General features: G+C 45.4%; 1 protein-coding gene across 1 annotated transcript in view; it reads left to right on the top strand.

The window, feature by feature from the left end:
- The window catches only part of KCNQ2 (potassium voltage-gated channel subfamily Q member 2), a 136,191-nt gene that overhangs the window by 34,217 nt on the left and 81,261 nt on the right, over window positions 1-20,713 (top strand). The window contains exons 2-4 of the mRNA XM_081949838.1: window positions 10,456-10,546; window positions 14,553-14,679; window positions 16,139-16,314. Of these exons, the coding sequence (XP_081805964.1) occupies window positions 10,456-10,546; window positions 14,553-14,679; window positions 16,139-16,314 (394 nt within the window). The remainder of the gene's footprint in view (window positions 1-10,455; window positions 10,547-14,552; window positions 14,680-16,138; window positions 16,315-20,713) is intronic.

Genomic DNA, 20,713 nt, shown 5'->3' with positions numbered 1-20,713 from the left:
TGGCTTGCCGGCCATGTGACCTGGTGGGAGTGGCTTGGCAGTCATGTGACCAGGTGGGCATGGCTAACTTGGAAAATGTGGTGAAACTCACTTAACGATGCTCTTGCTTAGCAACCAAAATTTTGGGCTCAATTGTGGTCATAAGTTCTTTTTCTTTCTTTCTTTCATCTCTCTCTCCCACTTTCTTTTTTTCTTTTTCTTTTTCTCTCTCTCTCTGGCTCTTTCTCTCTCTCTCCCTCTCTCCCTCTCTGTCTCCCTCTGTCATTTTCTCTGGGTGTCTATCTGTCTGTCTCTCTCTCTGTATCTCTGTCTCTCTCTCCTCCTTCCCCCATCTCTGTCACTCTGTGTGTGTGTGTCTGTCTGTCTCTCACTCATTCTGTGTGTGTGTGTGTGTCTGTCTCTGTCTCTCCCTCTGTCTCTCTCCCCTCCCTTCCTCTCTCTCTGTCACTCTGTGTATGTGGGTGTGTCTGTCTCTCACTCATTCACTTAATCACTCACTCTGTGTGTGTCTCTCTATCTTTCTCTCCCTCCCTCCCCCTCTCTGTCTCTGTGTGTGTGTGTGTGTGTGTCTGTCAGTCTCTCTGATTCCCTCCCTCACTCCCTCTCTCTGTCTGTCTGTCTGTCTCACTCACACACACACACTGTGGTCACCTTGTTGAGTGTTCCAATCACATTTGAAACACTCAACAACTGGCTTGCATTTATGGTATTTTGCAGCATTCTGCAGTCATAGGACCAAAATATATGCTTTTAACCATATATTTTGGTCCTATGACTGCAGAATGCTGCAAAATACCATAAATGCAGGCCAGTTGTTGAGTGTTTCAAATGTGATTGGAACACTCAACAAGGTGACCACAGTGTGTGTGTGTGTGTGAGTGAGACAGACAGAGAGAGAGAGAGAGGAACAGAGAGGGAGTGAGAGAGGGAATCAGAGAGAGACTGACAGAGTCTGACAGAATCAGAGAGGTACTTTTAACTACCTGGCAGCGGCGTTTTTCCTTGGGGGGCTCCTCAGAACATCCTAAGACTTCGGAGGGAAGCCTCCAGCCCGGAGCAGGAGCAAAGCCCCTTTTCCAACTGGCCTTTCCTCGCTTGGAGGGCTTTGGAGGGAAGCTTCTGCATAAGCCCGGCCGAGTGACAACAAGTTCCCACCGTTACGAAGCCTCGGAGGCTGTAATTTTCTGAGCTGTGCGCGCCCGCCTGTTTTCCACGGCGTGGAGCAGCAGCGAGGTTTGTGTGGCCGGCAATCACTCCAAATGCCATCCGGGAAGACGAGGAACATGAGGGGGGACCGTTGACGGCCTCCGCAATCATCGCTCGCCTCGCAGAGCCTCGCTGCTGCTCCACGCCGTGGAAAACAGGCGCGCGCGCACAGCTCAGAAAATTACAGCCTCCGAGACTTCGTAACGGCGGGAACTTGTTGTCACTCGGCCGGGCTTATGCAGAAGCTTCCCTCCGAAGCGTTCTGAGCCTCGGAGGCTGTAATTTTCTGAGCTGTGCGCGCCCGCCTGTTTTCCACGGCGTGGAGCAGCAGCGAGGCTCTGCGAGGCGAGCGATGATTGCGGAGGCCGTCAACGGTCCCCCCTCGCGTTCCTCGTCTTCCCGGATGGCATCCTGAGTCATTGCCGGCCTCGCAGAGCCTCGCTGCTGCTCCACGCCGTGGAAAACAGGCGCGCGCGCACAGCTCAGAAAATTACAGCCTCCGAGACTTTGTAACGGTGGGAACTTGTTGTCACTCGGCCGGGCTTATGCAGAAGCTTCCCTCCGAAGCGTTCTGAGCCTCGGAGGCTGTAATTTTCTGAGCTGTGCGCGCGCGCCTGTTTTCCACGGCGTGGAGCAGCAGCGAGGCTCTGCGAGGCGAGCGATGATTGCGGAGGCCGTCAACGGTCCCCCCTCGCGTTCCTCGTCTTCCCGGATGGCATCCTGAGTCATTGCCGGCCTCGCAGAGCCTCGCTGCTGCTCCACGCCGTGGAAAACAGGCGCGCGCGCACAGCTCAGAAAATTACAGCCTCCGAGGCTCAGAACGCTTCGGAGGGAAGCTTCTGCATAAGCCCGGCCGAGTGACAACAAGTTCCCGCCGTTACGAAGTCTCGGAGGCTGTAATTTTCTGAGCTGTGCGCGCGCGCCTGTTTTCCACTTCGTAACGGCGGGAACTTGTTGTCACTCACCCGGGCTTCTGCAGAAGCTTCCCTCCAAAGCCCTCCAAGCGAGGAAAGGCCCGTTGGGAAACGGCCCAGAAGACAAGGAACAGCAGTGGCGGCGGGGAGTCAGCCCCGATGCAAAAAAAACGCCAAGGGGGCGGGGCCGGAAATTACTTCCGGGTTCATTCTTCAACCGGTTCGCACGATCCGGTGCGATCCGGTAGAAACCCACCACTGGCTCAGTGCCTCAGTGATTGGAGGAAACCCTGGGAATTATAGTAGGGTAGTTATTAGGGTGCAGGTCATAAGTCTCTTTATTCAGCACCATCAGAATTTTGAAGAGTCACTGAAAAAATACAGAAAGCAATAGCCATAGCACTTAGACTTATATATCACTTTACAGTGTTTTACAGCCCTCTCTAAGCAGTTTGGCCCCCAACAATTTGGGTCCTCATTTTATCAACCTCGGAAGGACAGAAGGTTGAAACAAACTTGAGCCAGTCAGGATCAAACTCCCGACTGTGGAGCAATTCAGAATAGAATAGAATAGAATAAGCACTTAGACTTATATACCGCTTCACAGTGCTTTTACAGCCCCCTCTAAGCGGTTTACAGAGTCAGCCTGTTGCCCTCAACAATTTGGGTCCTCATTTTACCCACCTTGGAAGGATGGAAGGCTGAGCCAACCTCGAGCCTGGTGAGATTCGAACTGCCAAATTGCAGGTAGCTGGTGGTCAGCAGAAGTAGCCTGCAGCAGTGCACTCTAATCACTGCGCCACCACGGCTCCTTGACTTAAGACCACGATGGAGACCAACACTTGTATTGTTAAGTGAGACGTTTGTTAAGTGAGTTTTGCCCCATTTTGCGATCTTTCTTGCCACAGTGGTTAAGTGCATCACTGCAGTTGCCGAGTTAGTAAATCGGTTGTTAAGTGAATTTGGCTTCGTCGTTGACTTTGCTGGTCAGAAGTTCGCAAAAGGATATATCACGTGCAACGGTCATAAGTATGAATCCGTTGCCAAGCATCTGACTTTTGATCACATGATCATAGGGATGCTATTAAGGTTGTAACTCTGAAAAACGGTCGCAAGTCACATTTTTCAGTTCCGTTGTAACTTTGAACGGTCACTAAATGAACTGTTGTTTAAGTTGAGGACTATCCCTATTTACTGAATCATATAATCATAACAACATCAAACCCATTAGTTATTCACATAAATAAGATATGAAAACCCCTAATTTTTAACAAATAGAAATAATAACAATGGGAAGGAATGACGTTGTTTTAAATCTTACAAATATCTGCAATATCTAGCAAATAATTTTTTTTATTTTTTTTATTTTTTAAAACTTGTAATCTCCATTGGGTATTTAATTTTAACTTATTTTAATATTCCTATGTTATTATAATGATTGTATTGTGTTTTATACCTCCTCCGTACAATGTGTAATTTTATAATATGTGTTTTTATTTATTGTACGTCGCCCCGAGTCCCTTTGCGGAGAGGGAGCGGCTAACAAATTTAATAAATAAACAAATAAATAAATAAATATTTCGTGGGCTGCTGATAAGAGTCTTGGGGGAACTATGCTTTACTTTTTAAATTATTAAAGTTTGACCATGGGACCATAGGGAAGTTGAGACACTTGTAAATATGTGGATTTAAGACAGAGAAAGTGTAAGGATAATTGTGAATTGCAATCTAGGACTAAGAAGACACAGAACAGCCAATGGTATAGGGCAGGGCTCGGCAAACTTAAACACTCAAAGAGCCATTTGGACCAATTTCCAACGGAAAATAAAACACCAGGAAGCCACAAAGGTCCTAACCGGAAGCCCCCTGTTCAATTCTGGAGCTGCCCGGAACTTCAGTTCCCCCACCATAGAGTCTCCTCCTAGCGCGGCATACTTTTCCCTCTGCCTGTCATAACTGAAAGCCCTATCAATTGTGGAGACAACTGGAAAACCCTCCCCTTGCCATAGAGTCTTCTCCTGGCTCACTGTGCTTCTTCCCCCCCACCCCACCGGAAGCTCCTCTCAAAATTGTGGCGCCGACCAGTGACGGAGCCGCAGCAGAGGGAGGAATGAGCCACATGTGGCTTCAGAGCCCCAGTTTGCTGACCCCTGGCATAGGGCAGTGATGGCTAACCTTTTTGTCGCTGCATGCAATGTGCATACCACCCCTCCTGCACGCCCCAACCCGCGCATGCGCATGCACCCCGGTGTGCGCCCCACACATGCATGCGTGAGCTCCATGCTCCCTCCATACATGTGTGCACGAACCCCCGCGCATGCATGCTGGCCACCTTGCATATGCCACACATACCCATGCATGTGTGCATGACCCCCGTGCTTGCTTCCCCCCTCCATGCGCTTGTGTCTCCCTCAAGCGCCCTGCCCCTCGTGCATCTGCGGCAGAGAACAGAAAATCAGCTGGCCATCAGGAGGCGAGGGTGCATACGCAGTAGAACTGAGCTGGGGCGATGGCTTTTGTGCCAGCAGAGAGGGTGCTGCGTGCCACCTCTGGCACGCGTGCCTTTGGTTCCCCACCAGCCACTGCCCTGGCTCTAGGGCAGTGGTTCTCAACCTGTGGGTCGGGACCCCTTTGGGGGTCGAACGACCCTTTCACAGGGGTCGCCTAAGACCATCGGAAAACACATACTTTCAATGGTCTTAGGAACCGAGACACCAATGTTATGGTTGGGGGTGACCACAACATGAGGAACTGTATTAAAGGGTCCCGGCATTGGGAAGGTAGAGGAGCACTGCTCTAGGGTCTCCTGTTTGAGCAGGGGGTTGGACTAGAAGACCTCCAAGGTCCCTTCTAACTCTGTTGTTCTCTAAACGCTGCACTGTGTGATGGTTAGTTTCTTTTGGGAGGTAATTTAAAAAATTGGCTTCAGATGACTAGAGCGCCAATCGCACACACGTTGAGAATCTCACCAATACAAGGAGTCCTTGACTTACAACAATAGTGACCATTTCAAGATTCATCGGCACTGGAAAAAAAAAGAATGTCTGAATATTTTTCACCCTTATGACCGTTGCCCCACCCCCAAGGTCACATTTACAATCAGATGCTTGACAACCGGTTCATCCTTATGACGGTCACAGCATCCTGGGGTCACGTCATCCCTTTTGGCGGCCTTCTGACAAGCAACATCCACAGGGCCAGATTCACTGAACGACCGTGTTACTCATTTAACACCTGCAGCGATTCGCTTCGCAAAGGTGGCCAGAGAAATCATAAAATGGGGCCAACCTCACTCAACAAATTACATTCCGGGTTCAATTGTGGCCGTAAGTCGAGGACTACCTGGTATTCGAAGCTGAATTAGCAGCGATGCTAGTCCAAACTGGACGAATGCTTTCATGCTGTTTGTATAACTTGAAGTCTTCATGTTTTCTGCCCAGAGGTTGTTCTGTGTTGATGCTTTTTCTGCTTGCTCGCTTGACTCATTCTGCTGGTTGTTGGTGTCACTTTTTGGAAAAGCGAAAAATGTGGTTTCATAATAGCCGAGTCACCAGTTTCTGGAAATATTGTGTCATAGATAACAGGTACAGTATAGGTGGTACCTTGCTCAATACTAGTAACTGTGAAAGGGATCTTGGAGTCCTAGTGGACAACCATTTAAATATGAGCCAGCAGTGTGCAGCAGCTGCCAAAAAGCCAACACAGTTCTAGGCTGCATCAACAGAGGGATAGAATCAAGATCACGTGAAGTGTTAATACCACTTTATAATGCCTTGGTAAGGCCACACTTGGAATACTGCATTCAGTTCTGGTCGCCACGATGTAGAAAAGATGTGGAGACTCTAGAAAGAGTGCAGAGAAGAGCAACAAAGATGATTAGGGGACTGGAGACTAAAATATATGAAGAACAGTTGCAGGAACTGGGTCTGTCTAGTTTAATGAAAAGAAGGACCAGAGGAGACAGGATAGCAGTGTTCCAATATCTCAGGGGTTGCCACAAAGAAGAGGGAGTCAAGCTATTCTCCAAAGCATGTGAGGGCAGAACAAGAAGCAATGGGTGGAAACTAATCAAGGAGAGAAGCAACTTAGAACTGAAGAGAAATTTTCTGACAGTTAGAACAATTAATCAGTGGAACAGAAATTGCTTCCAGAAGTTGTGAATGCCCCAACACTGGAAGTCTTTAAGAAGATGTTGGATAGCCATGAAGAACGGTTGCAGGAACTGGGTATGTCTAGTTTATAGAAAGAAGGACCAGGGGAGACATGATAGCAGTGTTCCAATATCTCAGGGGTTGCCACAAAGAAGATGGAGTCAAACTATTTTCCAAGGCATCTGAGTGTGGAACAAGAAGCAATGGGTGGAAACTAATCAAGGAGAGAAGCATCTTAGAAAAATTTCCTGACAGTTAAAACAATTAATCAGTGGAATGACTTGCCTCCAGAAGTTTTAAAGAAGATATTGGACAACCACTTGTCTGAAGTAGTGTAGGGTTTCTTGCCTAAGCCGGGTGGTTGGACTAGAAGACCTCCAAGGTCCCTTCCAAATCTCTATTCTATTCTATTCTATTCTATTCTATTCTATTCTATTCTATTCTATTCTATTCTATTCTATTCTATTCTATTCTATTCTATTCTATTCTATTCTATTCTATTCTATTCCATTCCATTCCATTCCATTCCATCCTATTAAAGAACATTGCTTCCATTTTCTTTGTGTCTGAAACTACCCAGAGTTTCCCCCCCAATTCTCTTCTGAGGCATACGGAAATCACAGATGGGCTGTGATCACCCAGGGGTATCCTGACCATGTCTTATTTACGGTGATGGGAACTGCAGTGAGCACATCTGTCTCGGAAGGGCTGCTTAGGACAATAAGTAGCATCATCCAGGGAGCAATTTTTTGGGGGAAACGGACAGCTGATCAGTCTTTCAACGTTTGTGCCTGGAGGGATTCATCAGATCCAGAATGTTTTGAGCGCAGACGTTCCATTTCAATTCCCAGTTTGCTCTCTTCTGACCTCAGAAGAGTACTTTTGACCTTCCTGGACTATTTTAAGCTCAAAGCATCTGAGCCGGAAAGGGTAGTTTAAATGCTCCAAGCTGAGATGCTTAGAAATTGGAAGGTCGTGCACACCTCCAGTTGTTTCTTTCTGTGTTCCTGGAGGCATTCACTTAACACCTCCCTTGCCAGGAGTAGCACACTTCCCTTTTCAACATTTATATTTATATCATCATCTTCTGGATTGTGGGAGTATACATGAATGTATGTGTGTGAATACAGTATTCTCTCTCTTTCTCTCTTTCTGTCTCTCTCTTTCTGTCTCTTTCCCCCCTCTCTCTTTGCCTCTCTCTCTCTCTCTCTCTCTCTCTGTCACTCTCTCCTTTCTCTCTCTCTGTCTCTCTCAGTCTCTCTCTCTCTGTCTCTCTGTCTCTGTCTCTGTCTCTGTCTCTCTCTCTCTCGGTCTCTCTCTTTCCCCCCTCTCTTTGTCTCTCTCCTTTGTCTCTCTCTGTCTCTCTCTTTGTCTCTCTCCCCTTTCTCTCTCTCTGTCTCTCTCTTTCTCTGTCTCTCTGCCTCTCTCTCTGTCTCTCTCTTTCCCCCTCTCTTTGTCTCTCTCCTTTGTCTCTCTCTCTTTCCGTCTCCCTCTCTCTCTCTCTGTCTCTCTCTTTTCCCCCTCTCTCTTTGTCTCTCTCTCTCTCTCTGTCTCTCTCTCCTTTCTCTGTCTCTCTCTCTCTTTCTCTCTCTCTCTTTCCCCCCTCTCTCTGTGTCTCTCTCTCTCTCTTTGTCTCTCTCTCTCTCTCTCTGTGTCTCTCTCTCTTTATCTCTCTCTCGTCTCTGTCCTTTCTTTCTCTCTATCTCTCCCTGTCTCTCTTTGTCTCTCTCTCTCTGTCTCTCTCTTTGTCTGTCTGTCTGTCTGTCTTTCTCTTTGTCTTTCTCTCTTTCTCTTTCTCTCTCTCTTTCCCCGCTCTCTCTTTCTCTCTCTCTTTCTCTCTCTCTCCCTTCTTTTCTTTTTTCTGCTTCCATTCAGTTGTGTCTGATTCTCAGGGCTTCCCTGGAAAGATCCCTGCAGTTTCCTTGGCAAGGTTTTTTTTTAAAAGAAGGGGTTTGCCATTGCCTCCTTTCTAGGACTGAGAGAAAGTGACTGGCCCAGGGTCACCCAATTTGTTTTGTGCCTAAGGTGGGACTAGAAGTCAAAGTCTTATGGTGATTGGCTCATAGTCACCCAGCTGGCTTTCGTGCTTAATGCGCAACTAGAATTCATCATCTCCTATTGGTTGGCTCAAAATCACCCCACTGGCTTTTATGCCTAAGGCAGGATTAGAACTCACAGTCTTCTGATGATTGGCCCAAAGTCACCTAGACAGCTTTCATGCCTAAAGTAAGACTAGAAATCACAATCTCCTGACTTCTAGACCAGCACCTTAAGCACTAGGCAAAATTGGCTCCCTTGTGGACTCTTAAGACGCAAATAAGACAAAATTCCATCTTCTCTGCCCAGGAGTTTTTTTTTTCATTACTTCTATATTTTGGCTGCATGTTATATTTAATCTGGAGCTAACATTTGGGCAAGAAATGGCTGGGATCATATAGTACACCTATCAGGTCAGCTAAGACATAAAGGGAAGGAGGAGGAGGAGAAAGGAGGAGAAAGGAAGATGGGGACAGATGGGGAGTAGTGGTAGTACAAGTAATAGGAAGAGGGGGAAGGAAAAGGAGAAGGAGAAAGGAAGAGAGGGAGCAGTAATAGTACAAGTAATAGGAGAAAGAAAAGGAGGAGAAGAAAGGAAGGTGGGGACAGAGGGAGGAGGAGGAGTACAAGTAGTAGTAGGAGAAGAAAGGAAGGTGGGAACAGAGAGGGAGTAGTAGTAGTACAAGTAATAGGAGAAAGAGGAGGAAAAGGAGAAGAAAGGAAGATGGAGACAGAGGGGGAGGAGGAGTACAAGTAATAGGAAGAGGGGGAGGAGGAGGAGAAAGGAAGATGGTGACAGAGAAGGAGGAGGAGGAGTACAAGTAATAGGAGGAAGATAGGGGACGAGGAGGAGAAGGAGAAAGGAAGAGAGGGAGTAGTAGTAGTACAAGTAATAGGAGAAGGAGAAGGAAAAGGAGGAGAAGAACGGAAGGTGGGGACAGAGAGGGAGGAGGAGGAGTACAAGTAGTAGTAGGAGAAGTAGGAGAAGAAAGGAAGATGGGAACAGAGAGGGAGGAGTAGGAGTACAAGTAATAGAGAAAGAGGAGGAAAAGGAGAAGAAAGGAAGATGGAGACAGAGAGGGAGTAGTAGTAGTACAAGTAATAATAGGAGGAGGAGGAGGAGGAACAACTACTACAATGGAGAGAACAGTTAGACAAAAGAAACAGGATACAAATGTAATTTGAGGGAGTGTCTCACTCATAACCCTCACTAGTTTTCAGGAAGAAAAAGGATATGAGGGGGGGGAAGTACATTCAGGCTTGCAGTGTTTTGTTATGATACACTTAGTCCTTCATGTATGACTATAATTAGCCCAAAATTTCTGTTGCTAAGCGAGACAGTTGTTCAGTGAATTTTGCCCATTTTACGAGCTTTTTTTTTGCACGGGCGTTAAGCGAATCATTGCAGCTGTTAAGTAAGTCACATGGCTATGAAGTGAATCCTGCTTCCCCATTGGCTTTGCTTGTCAGAAGGTCGCAAAACGGGTCAGGTCACCCTGGGACACGGCGACCGTCACAAATATGAGTCCCTTGCCAAGCGTCTGAATTTTGATCGGCTGATCATGGGGATGCTACGCCGGTCATTAAGTGTGAAAAATGGTCACAAGTCACTTTTTTCAGAGCCATCGTAAGTTTGAACGGTCACTAAATGAAACTGTTGTAAGTCAAGGACGATCGGCAGCCTTGTAATAAAAGCAGTGTTAGCAATGCACCTCTAATGTCGTAGTCTGGTCTTCCTTGAAAGGTTGACCTAAAAAGCTCCATTTATATCAGATGCTAAGCTTGCTTCGTTTTCTGTGGCTTTAGTCCAGGGGTGTCCAAACTTGGGAACTTTAAGACTCGTGGACTTCAACTCCCAGAATTCCCCAGCCAGCATGGCTGGCTGGGGAATTCTGGGAGTTGAAGTCCACGAGTCTTAAAGTTCCCAAGTTTGGACACCCCTGCTTTAGTCCAATATGGCAACCAAGAGTTCTGATTTTCAATATTGTGTGTGAATGTAGAAAATACGTTAACTCTTCAATCACGTTAAGCAGTTTGCAGGAAGCAACCTGTCATTTGCAGCCTGGAAGAAAAATAGAATGCAACAAATCCAGCGATGGCTGCATTAACGTTTCCCCCCCCCCCCCTCTTTCTGTTTTTTCCACCAGTTTTCTGCTGGTTTTCTCCTGCTTAGTCCTGTCCGTCTTTTCCACCATCGACGATTACGAAGAGAGTTCTGAATGGGCCCTTTACAGTCTGGTAGGTATGATGCTAAATGTCTAAGGCTTTTATGGGATGGGAGGGATGGACAGAATGGATGGGAACTAATCAAGGAGAGAAGCGACCTAGAACTAAGGAGAAATTTCCTGACAATCAGAAAAATTAATTGTTGTTGCTGTCATTCTTTTAAGGAGACAAGGGTTGTTGTTAACTAAAACCTATGAGGAACGGTTGCAGGAACTGGGTATGTCTGGTTTAATAGAAAGAAGGACTAGGGGAGACATGATAGCAGTCTTCCAATATCTCAGGGGTTGCCACAAAGAAGAGGGAGTCAAACTATTCTCCAAGGCACCTGAGGGTAGAACAAGAAGCAATGGGTGGAAACTAATCAAGGAGAGAAGCAACTTAGAACTGAGGAGAAACTTCCTGACAGAGCAATTAATCAGTGGAACAGAAATTGCCTCCAGAAGTTGTGAATGCTCCAACACTGGAAGTTTTAAAGAAGATGTTGAATAGCCATCCAACTTGGTACCCCAAGGCTCTGTTTTGGGCCCAGTACTCTTCAACATCTTCATCAATAATTTGGATGAGGGAATAAATGGGGAACTCATCAAATTTGCAGATGACACCAAGCTGGCAGGAATAGCCAACACTCCAGAAGACAGGCTTAAGATACAAAAGGATCTTGACAAACTTGAACATTGGGCACTAGCTAATAAAATGAAATTCAATGGTGAAAAGAGTAAGGTTCTACATTTAGGCAACAAAAACAAAATGCACAGGTACAGTATAGGTGGTACCTTGCTCAATAGTAGTAACTGTGAGAGGGATCTTGGAGTCCTAGTGGACAACCATTTAAATAGGAGCCAGCTGTGTGCAGCAGCTGCCAAAAAAGCCAACACAGTTCTAGGCTGCATCAACAGTGGGATAGAATCAAGATCACATGAAGGGTTAATACCACTTTATAATGCCTTGGTAAGGCCACACTTGAAATCCAGCATTCAGTTCTGGTTGCCACGATGTAGAAAAGATGTGGAGACTCTAGAAAGAGTGCAGAAAAGAACAACAAAGATGATTAGGGGACTGGAGGCTAAAATATATGAAGAACGGTTGCAGGAACTGGGTCTGTCTAGTTTAATGAAAAGAAGGACCAGAGGAGACAGGATAGCAGTGTTCCAATATCTCAGGGGTTGCCACAAAGAAGAGGGAGTCAAGCTATTCTCCAAAGCATGTGAGGGCAGAACAAGAAGCAATGGGTGGAAACTAATCAAGGAGAGAAGCAACTTAGAACTGAAGAGAAATTTCCTGACAGTTAGAACAATTAATCAGTGGAACAGAAATTGCTTCCAGAAGTTGTGAATGCCCCAACACTGGAAGTCTTTAAGAAGATGTTGGATAGCCATTTGTCTAAAACGGTAAAGGGTTTCCTGCCTAGGGGGTTGGACTAGAAGACCTCCAAGGTTCTTCCAACTCTGCTATTGTATTATTGTACTATAACCATTTGTCTGAAATTGTATGGGGTTTCCTGCCTAAGCAGGGGGTTGGACTGGAAGACCTCCAAGGTTCCTTCCAACTCTGTTACTCTGTTAAATCCAGGAAGGAGAGCCATGCATTTTGAGAATGGAATGGAATAGGAACAGGAACAGGAACAAGAACAGAACAGAACAGAATAGAATAGAATAGAACAGAACAGAAGAGAAAATCGAATGGAATGGAATATATAGAGTAGGACAGGACAGGAATAGAACTGCAATAGAAAAGAAAAGAAATAAAATAGAAATAGAAATAGAATAGACTAAAACAGAACAGAACAGAATAGAAAATCGAATGGAATATAGAGTAGAGTAGAGTAGGACAGGACAGGAATAGAACTGGAATAGAATTGGAATAGAAAAGAAATGGAATAAAATAGAAATAGAAATAGAACAGAACAGAACAGAAAATGGAATGGAATATCGAGTAGAGTAGAGTAGGACAGGACAGGAATAGAAGTGGAATAGAATTGGAATAGAAAATAAAATAAATGGAATAAAATAGAAATAGAAAAGACTAGAATAGAATTGAATTCTTTATTGGGCGAATGTAATTGGACACGCAAGGAATTGGTCTCCAGTGCTTAAGCTCTCAGTGTACATACACATAACAAACTAATATAGTCATGAGATAAGAGACCATATCTTATGGTAGAAAAGGTGCTAGAAAAAAATGAGAAGGATAATAGGAATACAGCCATATTACATGAGTAAATCTCCTTAGACATATGGGAATTAGGTGCTCAACAGAGTGATGGCACAGGGGAAAAATTGTCTTTGTGTTTAATTGTTTTGGCATGCAATGCCCTATAGCGTTATTATACCTCTAATGCAGGTTATTTATAGCTATAATACAGATAATTCCTCCACTTACGACCACAATGGTGCCCCAAAATTTCTGTTGCTAAGCAAGGCAGTTGTTAAGTGACTGCATGATTCATTTAACGATTGTAGTGTTTTGCTTAATAACCATAGAACGAATGGTTGTAAAATCAGGTGCGATTCCCTTAACAACCACATTGCTTAGTGACAGAAATTCGGGCCCTAATTGTGGTCATAAGTTGAAGACCACCAATGTATGTGTAGGTGGACAATATATGCAATCCACTGAAAAGGTTTTCTTTGGGATTTTATAAAGCTGAGAAGGACAAGAGTGAAGAAGTTTGCAAGTTAAAAACAAAATTCTGAAGTACATTTTATACAAAAAAACTTTTGCATTTGAAATGCACTACCTGACTCTGTTGTTACATCCCGACCCCCATTATTTTAACCTCAAACTGTCTACCGTGAACCAATGGTGGGTTTCAAAATCTCTTCTGTAGGTGTTTCCTGCTTTGTGGGAGTGACTTGCTGGCCATGTGACTGGGTGGGCGTGGCCAACTTGTAAAATGTGGTGAAACTCACTTAACAACGCTCTTGCTTAGCAACCACAATGTTGGCTCAGAAACTGGCATTTGAAACACGCAAGTCTTAAAGCTGTCAGGTTACAAGACCCTTGCACCCCTAACCCTTTAGACAAAAAAACCTCAGGGGTTTTTAAACTTGACAGCTTTAAGACTTGTGGACTTCAACTCCCAGAAGTCCTCCTCCAGTCATCTTGGCTCAGGAACTCTAGCACTGAAGTGTGCAAGTCTTAAAGCTGTCGAGTTACAAGACCCTTGCATTCCTAGCCCTTCAGAAAAAAACCCCAGGGGTGTTCAAACTTGACAGCTTTAAGACTTGTGGACTTCAACTCCCACAATTCCTCCTCCAGTCATGTTGGCTTAGGAACTCTGGCATTGAAGTGTGCAAGTCTTAACGTTGTCAAGTTACAAGACCCTTGCACCCCTAACCCTTTAGAAAAAAACCCCAGGGGTGTTCAAACTTGATAGCTTTAAGACTTGTGGACTTCAACTCCCACAATTCCTCCTCCAGTCATGTTGGCTCAGAAACTCTGCCATTTGAAGCGTGCAAGTCTTAAAGCTGTCGAGTTACAAGACCCTTGCACCCCTAACCCTTTAGAAAAAAACCCCAGGGGTGTTCAAACTTGACAGCTTTAAGACTTGTGGACTTCAACTCCCAGAATTCCTCCTCTCACTCTTCATCTTGATGATGTGTGGACGGGCGGGGGGAGGGAGCTGGAACCGGTTCTAAACGGCACTGTAGATTTGTGGAACCTCTTCTATAGAAGAGGTGAGAACTGGCAGGAACCCACCCCTGCGTGGACCTCACCCCATTCCTAAGAGGTCTGTAAGGGGCGTGCATAAGCGCACCAGCATGCCTACCATCCCTGCCTTACTGTCCCCATTATTTGTACTCATTTACTGTGTTCATATTTATGTTTATACTTATACCTTTTATCTTTTACATGGTTGATAAGCTGAATAAAAAAAATATTCTAAGTTCTCCTTTGCTGTGATCAGTTTCAGACGTGCCAGAGTTTCTTAGAAACCAAAAATGCACAGAGAATTGTTTTGTCAGGATTGTCTGGTCTTGTTACACTATACCACAAGTTCTGTCTGTCTCTCCTGCAGGAAATTGTCACGATTGTGGTGTTCGGAGTCGAGTACTTTGTAAGAATCTGGGCGGCTGGCTGCTGCTGCCGGTACCGAGGTTGGAGAGGAAGATTAAAATTCGCCCGCAAGCCCTTTTGTGTGATCGGTAAGAACCATTTCATGGCTAGGTTGGTTGATTTTAACCTTCTGGAGGTGTCCAGAGTCTTGCCAGAGAGTTCACGACTGCATTTGCAACCAGGATGGAGTCGTTGTCTCAACAAAACTGGAGTGGGACAGTTTGGGGATTGCTGATCTTCGGGACAGAGCTCATGTGGAGGTGGACACGTAAGAAAAGTTGGGGTTAAATGATTCTTGTGTATCCCAGGGTGAGAAAATGGAGAAACAAATGTTTTTGTAGGGAGGGGCTGCATTCCAGAGGAGGAAGAGACAATGCAGCTTAGATAGTTTCTGTATGAGAAAGAGGGTGAAGACAGCTGTTCCCTACTAGTTCCCAGAAGATATGTTTTGTGGTGCAACCAGTCCACTTTAGTTTGGCATGATTTCTGAGGAACAATAAAGGAAACTGCTCAGAAGAATCTCATGTGTCTTTCTTGGGTTTTGGAGCCTGATCCACTTTCCTTCCTCCCTCCCTCCCTCCCTCCCTCCATAGATTCCCAGGAGGGGGGGCTGCATTACACAGGAGCAAGACACAATGCAGCTTAGATAGTTTGTGTAGGAGAAAGAGGATGAAGATGTCTCCTCCTTACTAGTTCCCAGAGTATAATAGTCTGCTGTTGTCTGGCAAAAATTCTATCTATAGGTTAGGAACAATAAAGGAAACTGCTTAGAAGAATCTCATGGATCTTTCTTGGTTTTTGGAGTCCTTCCTTCCTCCCTCCCACTTTCCATTGGTTCATCCACCCATCCATAGAATATAGACCAGGTTCCCTGGAGGAGTGGGCTTCAAAAATTTCAGCAACGGGTTCTCTGTCCGGTTGCTGGATGGGCGTGGCCATGGTGGGCATGGCCTAGTCAACCTCCTGCAACACAGCCGGGGGCGGGGGGCTGTTTTTGCCTTTCCCAGGCTCTGGAGGCTTTCCTTGAGCCTCTGCGAGGGTGAAAACTGCCTCCCTCAGGCTCCAGAGGCCTTCCAGAAGGCCTGTTTTTCCCCCTTCCCGAGCCTCCGTGGCGACCCTGCACTTACCTTGCATCTAAAATGGGCCATGTGGAGACTCCTAGGAGGGGCGGGGAGGGTTGGGAGGAACAGAGTGGAGTGGGTGGGGCCAGCCAGGGGTGGGATTTGGAGGTTCTAACTGGCCATAATGTTAGCTACGAGTTCTCCCGAATCGGGGCAAACCTATAGCAGCCCACCCCTGGATGCATTTTAGAGGAGCAAGAGACAATGCACCATAGATAGTTTGTGTATGAGAAAGAGGCTGAAGACAGCTGCTCCTCACGAGTTCCTAGAACATATGTTTTACGGGGCAAATCGTTTGCTTTAGTTTGGCAAGATTTCTGCCTATAGGCGAGGAACTATAAAGGGATGCTTGGAAGAATCTCATGTGTCTTTCTTGGTTTTTGGAGTCTGGCAGATTCTTTAGTACGGTTCTCTTCATTCTATATAGACATCATGGTGTTAATTGCTTCCATCGCTGTGCTGGCCGCTGGGTCACAGGGGAACGTTTTCGCCACCTCCGCGCTCAGAAGTTTGCGCTTCCTGCAGATCCTGCGCATGATTCGAATGGACCGCAGAGGAGGCACCTGGAAGCTTCTGGGATCGGTGGTGTATGCCCATAGCAAGGTGAGCATCTGAGTCCTTGGGAAGCTCTCAGTAGTGGAAAGGAGGTGGGTTCCGGCCATTTGCTCATGTGTGTGCGCGTGCTGGATGCGTGCTTCACACCCATGTGCAGATCAATTTAAATCTTTTTGTGCATGCACAGAACTTGAAAACAAAATGGTGGTGCCAACGGCGCCAACTGGAGAACCAGTTTGGGGGCGTGGCAGGCCTGGATCGCTGCCAGTTCCAGTGACCCACGCTGCCATACCACTACCGTTTCGGGCGAACCAGGCCGAACCGGTAGGAACCCACCTCTGGTCTGAGGTCAATCTGAGCAGGCAAATTGGTTGTGATTTTTTAGAGAGAGGTTAGACTTCAATTCCCAGAATCCTTAGAACAGCACAAAGGATTCTGGGAATTGAGAGTTAGCAAATCCTGGAGGACTCTTTTGTGGGGCAGCCAGTTGAAGTGCAGAGAAGATTGAACTGTGCAGGAGCTAAATGGAGGAAAAGTTATATACTGTGTTTCTCCGAAATTACAACATGTCCTGATAATAAGACCATGCCGTATTTTTCCTGTGGGCAAAACTATACGCCCTCCCCCAATAATAAGCCCCCTGGACAACCCTCCCCTCCAGCCAGGCAGAATGCCACTCACCAACCTAGTGATATCCTGAAGGTGCAAAGCCTCAGGAGCCAGGGGGACGGGGGGGGCAAAGGCGCTCATATTGCTTGACGCCTTTGGGATACCGCTAGGTTGGTGGGTGGCGCTGTGCCCAGCTGGAGCGGGGAGTTGCCGGGCAGAGCACCACTCACCGACTCAGTAATATCCCAAAGGCGCTAAGCTGCGTGGCGTAGAGTAGAATAGAAATAGAAATAAAAATAGAGTAGAGTTGATGTCAGGATTCCAAGTAACACCCCGAAAAAAAGAAGACTCCAAGACTTGAGTTTCCTCAAAGTTCCATTTTATTAGAGATGTCCTATTGGCACATCTGGGAAAACCCAAATCTGGAAGCTTCCAGTTCAAGTCCCTGCCCAGCATCCACATGTCCATCCCATGGTCCAATCAGGCCCCATCCCAACTGGAGATGCCTTCCAGTCACACCCCTCCAGGTGCAGGGCAAGACGTCCTTGACTCTCTGAGAAAGGAATATTATTATGACTATATATATCTCCATACTCCATATAATTCCCCCTTCCAGTTTCCCACAGCAATAAATGTGGCCCAAAGCAAAAGATGGCTTCCAGGCCTGGCAGGGTAATTAAATCGCTGTGTCATTGGAGTGAGATTTTCATTGCCCCCGAGTCACATGATCCCCATTTCTGATCATGTGACTCAGCTGGCAAAGTTAATGGGGGAAGCTGGATCTACTTAATGACTGTGTGATCCATTTAAGAAGAGCATTGATTCGCTTAGCAGCCATAGCAAAAAGGTTGTGAAACTAGCTTTTCTTCACAACACCTACAGAATTACTATAGAATTCTAATAATTCCGGTCCTAATTCTGGTCGTAATTTGAGGATTACTTGGATCTGATTTTTCTCCTGCTCTAAAGTTATTCTTTATTATATTAGGTCGAATTGGGTCATCTTTCTTCTCTTGTGTGTGAGTGGGCGCTTGGGTACCTGTAGAAACAAACTCTGGATAGCATACGAACAGTTGAAGCTTATAGAAAAGAAGGAAAGGAGAAAAAACAATAAAGCAATATTTTAAAAAAAGAACAGACAATATGAAAGCCTATAAAACATATTGCACTCAGGGAAAAAGTAATCCCATAGTTGAATTGGAGACAAGGCTGAATAAAAGTTGAATATTCATGTTCTTTTGGACGATGTGTCTATTACAGGCAAATCAATGGCCAGGCAGTGGATCTGCTGTGTCCTTCTTATTGCTAAGAGATTAGTTCTCGAAGCTTGAAAAGATATAATTTATGCCATGCCATACTTAAGCCTTGGTATTATGTACGGCTCGCTGGAGATGCAAACTATGGATGGATGATTAAACTGAACTATACGCATATTTCCTTAAAATGTGAAGTGCTTATGTATATTCGTGTCTCTTCTCTTCTCTTCTCTTCTCTTCTCTTCTCTTCTCTTCTCTTCTCTTCTCTTCTCTTCTCTTCTCTTCCCTTCCCTTCCATTCCTTTCCATTCCATTCTATTCCATTCCATTTCATTCAGTCTTCTCTTCTCTTCTCTTCTCTTCTCTTCTCTTCTCTTCTCTTCTCTTCTCTTCTCTTCTCTTCTCTTCTCTTCTCTTCCCTTCCCTTCCATTCCTTTCCATTCCACTCCTTTCAGTCTTCGCTTCTCTTCCATTCCATTCCATTTCATTCAGTCTTCTCTTCTCTTCTCTTCTCTTCTCTTCTCTTCTCTTCTCTTCTTTTCTCTTCTCTTCCCTTCCCTTCCCTTCCCTTCCCTTCCTTTCCATTCCACTCCTTTCAGTCTTCGCTTCTCTTCCATTCCATTCCATTCCATTCAATCTTCTCTTCTCTTCCTTTCCCCTCCCTTCCCTTCTATTCCATCTTCCCTTCCCTTCCTTTAGATTCCATTCCATTCAATCTTCTCTTCTCTTCTCTTCTCTTCTCTTCTCTTCTCTTCCCTTCCCTTCCATTCCACTCCATTCCATTCCATTCCACTCCTTTCAGTCTTCGCTTCTCTTCCATTCCATTCCATTTCATTCAGTCTTCTCTTCTCTTCTCTTCTCTTCTCTTCTCTTCTCTTCTCTTCTCTTCTCTTCCCTTCCCTTCCCTTCCCTTCCTTTCCTTTCCATTCCACTCCTTTCAGTCTTCTCTTCTCTTCTCTTCTCTTCCATTCCATTCCATTCCATTCCATTTCATTCAGTCTTCTCTTCTCTTCTCTTCTCTTCTCTTCTCTTCTCTTCTCTTCCCTTCCATTCCATTCCATTCCATTCCATTCCATTCCTTTCCATTCCACTCCTTTCAGTCTTCGCTTCTCTTCCATTCCATTCCATTTCATTCAGTCTTCTCTTCTCTTCTCTTCTCTTCTCTTCTCTTCTCTTCTCTTCTCTTCTCTTCCCTTCCCTTCCCTTCCCTTCCTTTCCTTTCCATTCCACTCCTTTCAGTCTTCTCTTCTCTTCTCTTCTCTTCTCTTCTCTTCTCTTCTCTTCTCTTCTCTTCTCTTCCATTCCATTCCATTCCATTCCATTCCATTTCATTCAGTCTTCTCTTCTCTTCTCTTCTCTTCTCTTCTCTTCTCTTCTCTTCTCTTCTCTTCTCTTCTCTTCTCTTCTCTTCTCTTCCCTTCCCTTCCCTTCCCTTCCATTCCTTTCCATTCCACTCCTTTCAGTCTTCGCTTCTCTTCCATTCCATTCCATTTCATTCAGTCTTCTCTTCTCTTCTCTTCTCTTCCCTTCCCTTCCCTTCCCTTCCATTCCATTCCATTCCTTTCAGTCTTCTCTTCTCTTCTCTTCTCTTCCCTTCCTCCTACCACACCCCTCCCTTCTTTTTCCCCTCCCCTCCCCTTCCTCCTCCCCCTCCCCCTCCCCCTTCCCTTTTCCCTTCCTCCTTCCCCTCCCCCTCCCTTCCCTTCCTCCTTCCCTTCCACTCCCTTCCCTCTCACTTTCCCTCTTTCCTTCCCCCTCCCCTCTTCTCAAGAGTTAATGTGCATATTTGGGGTGAAAAAAACCTGTTTATGGCATGGCAAAAAGAAATTGGAGGGAGAAATCTGGATGTAGAATGGCTGCGTTTGTTTTTCCTGCTTACTGAAGCATGGCGTCACACGGCCAGAGATCAGTTTCTCCCCAATTAAGCTTTTTCTCTCTCTATTTGTTACCACAACTGGCCTACAGGGCCTCAGTCACTCAACTGCCTGAATTGCCATTAACCCTCCTTTAAGCGTGGCATCTATCTTTAGATCCTTTGATTGCCAGCTATTGCTGGGGAGCTGTTTATGGGCTAAGGCTATTTTGGGGTTATTTGTGTGTGATCCATGGCTGGATTCACTCCTCTTTGTTATGTGCTTTGTTTGTGTCGTTCTTGTTGTGTTGGCTGAGTGTAGCAATTTGTATTTGGACCTACTGATGCACTGGGTAAAACTGGGTTTTTCTTTTTTTGAAACAAAGCTTTTAAATTACAATTACAATTACAATTCTTTTGTAAACAGAGTGTTGTCCGGTTTTCCCCCTTCAACATTTTCACACATACATAAATCATTTTACATTATATTTCCATTTCCATTTCCAATTTTAGTCCTATTCTTCTCACATTTTCCAACTTTTTTTTTAAATCAAAGTTTTATTGGTTTTTATACATATATGGGGAAAAGGTAAGGGGATATACAAAACATTCTTCCAACTTTTGACTTTTATTACATACATAAACAGTGATTTTTTTTCTTCCCTTTAGAGGTAAACCAAATTTATCATTTCATCATCATCATCATCATCAATTTAAATTTATTAGCCGCT

This window comes from Natrix helvetica, assembly GCF_964273705.1.
Source record: "Natrix helvetica genome assembly, chromosome: 3".
Classification (NCBI taxonomy): domain Eukaryota; kingdom Metazoa; phylum Chordata; class Lepidosauria; order Squamata; family Natricidae; genus Natrix; species Natrix helvetica.
The sequence above is the reverse complement of the archived record's forward strand: the minus strand, read 5'-3'. Positions and strand labels throughout refer to the sequence as shown.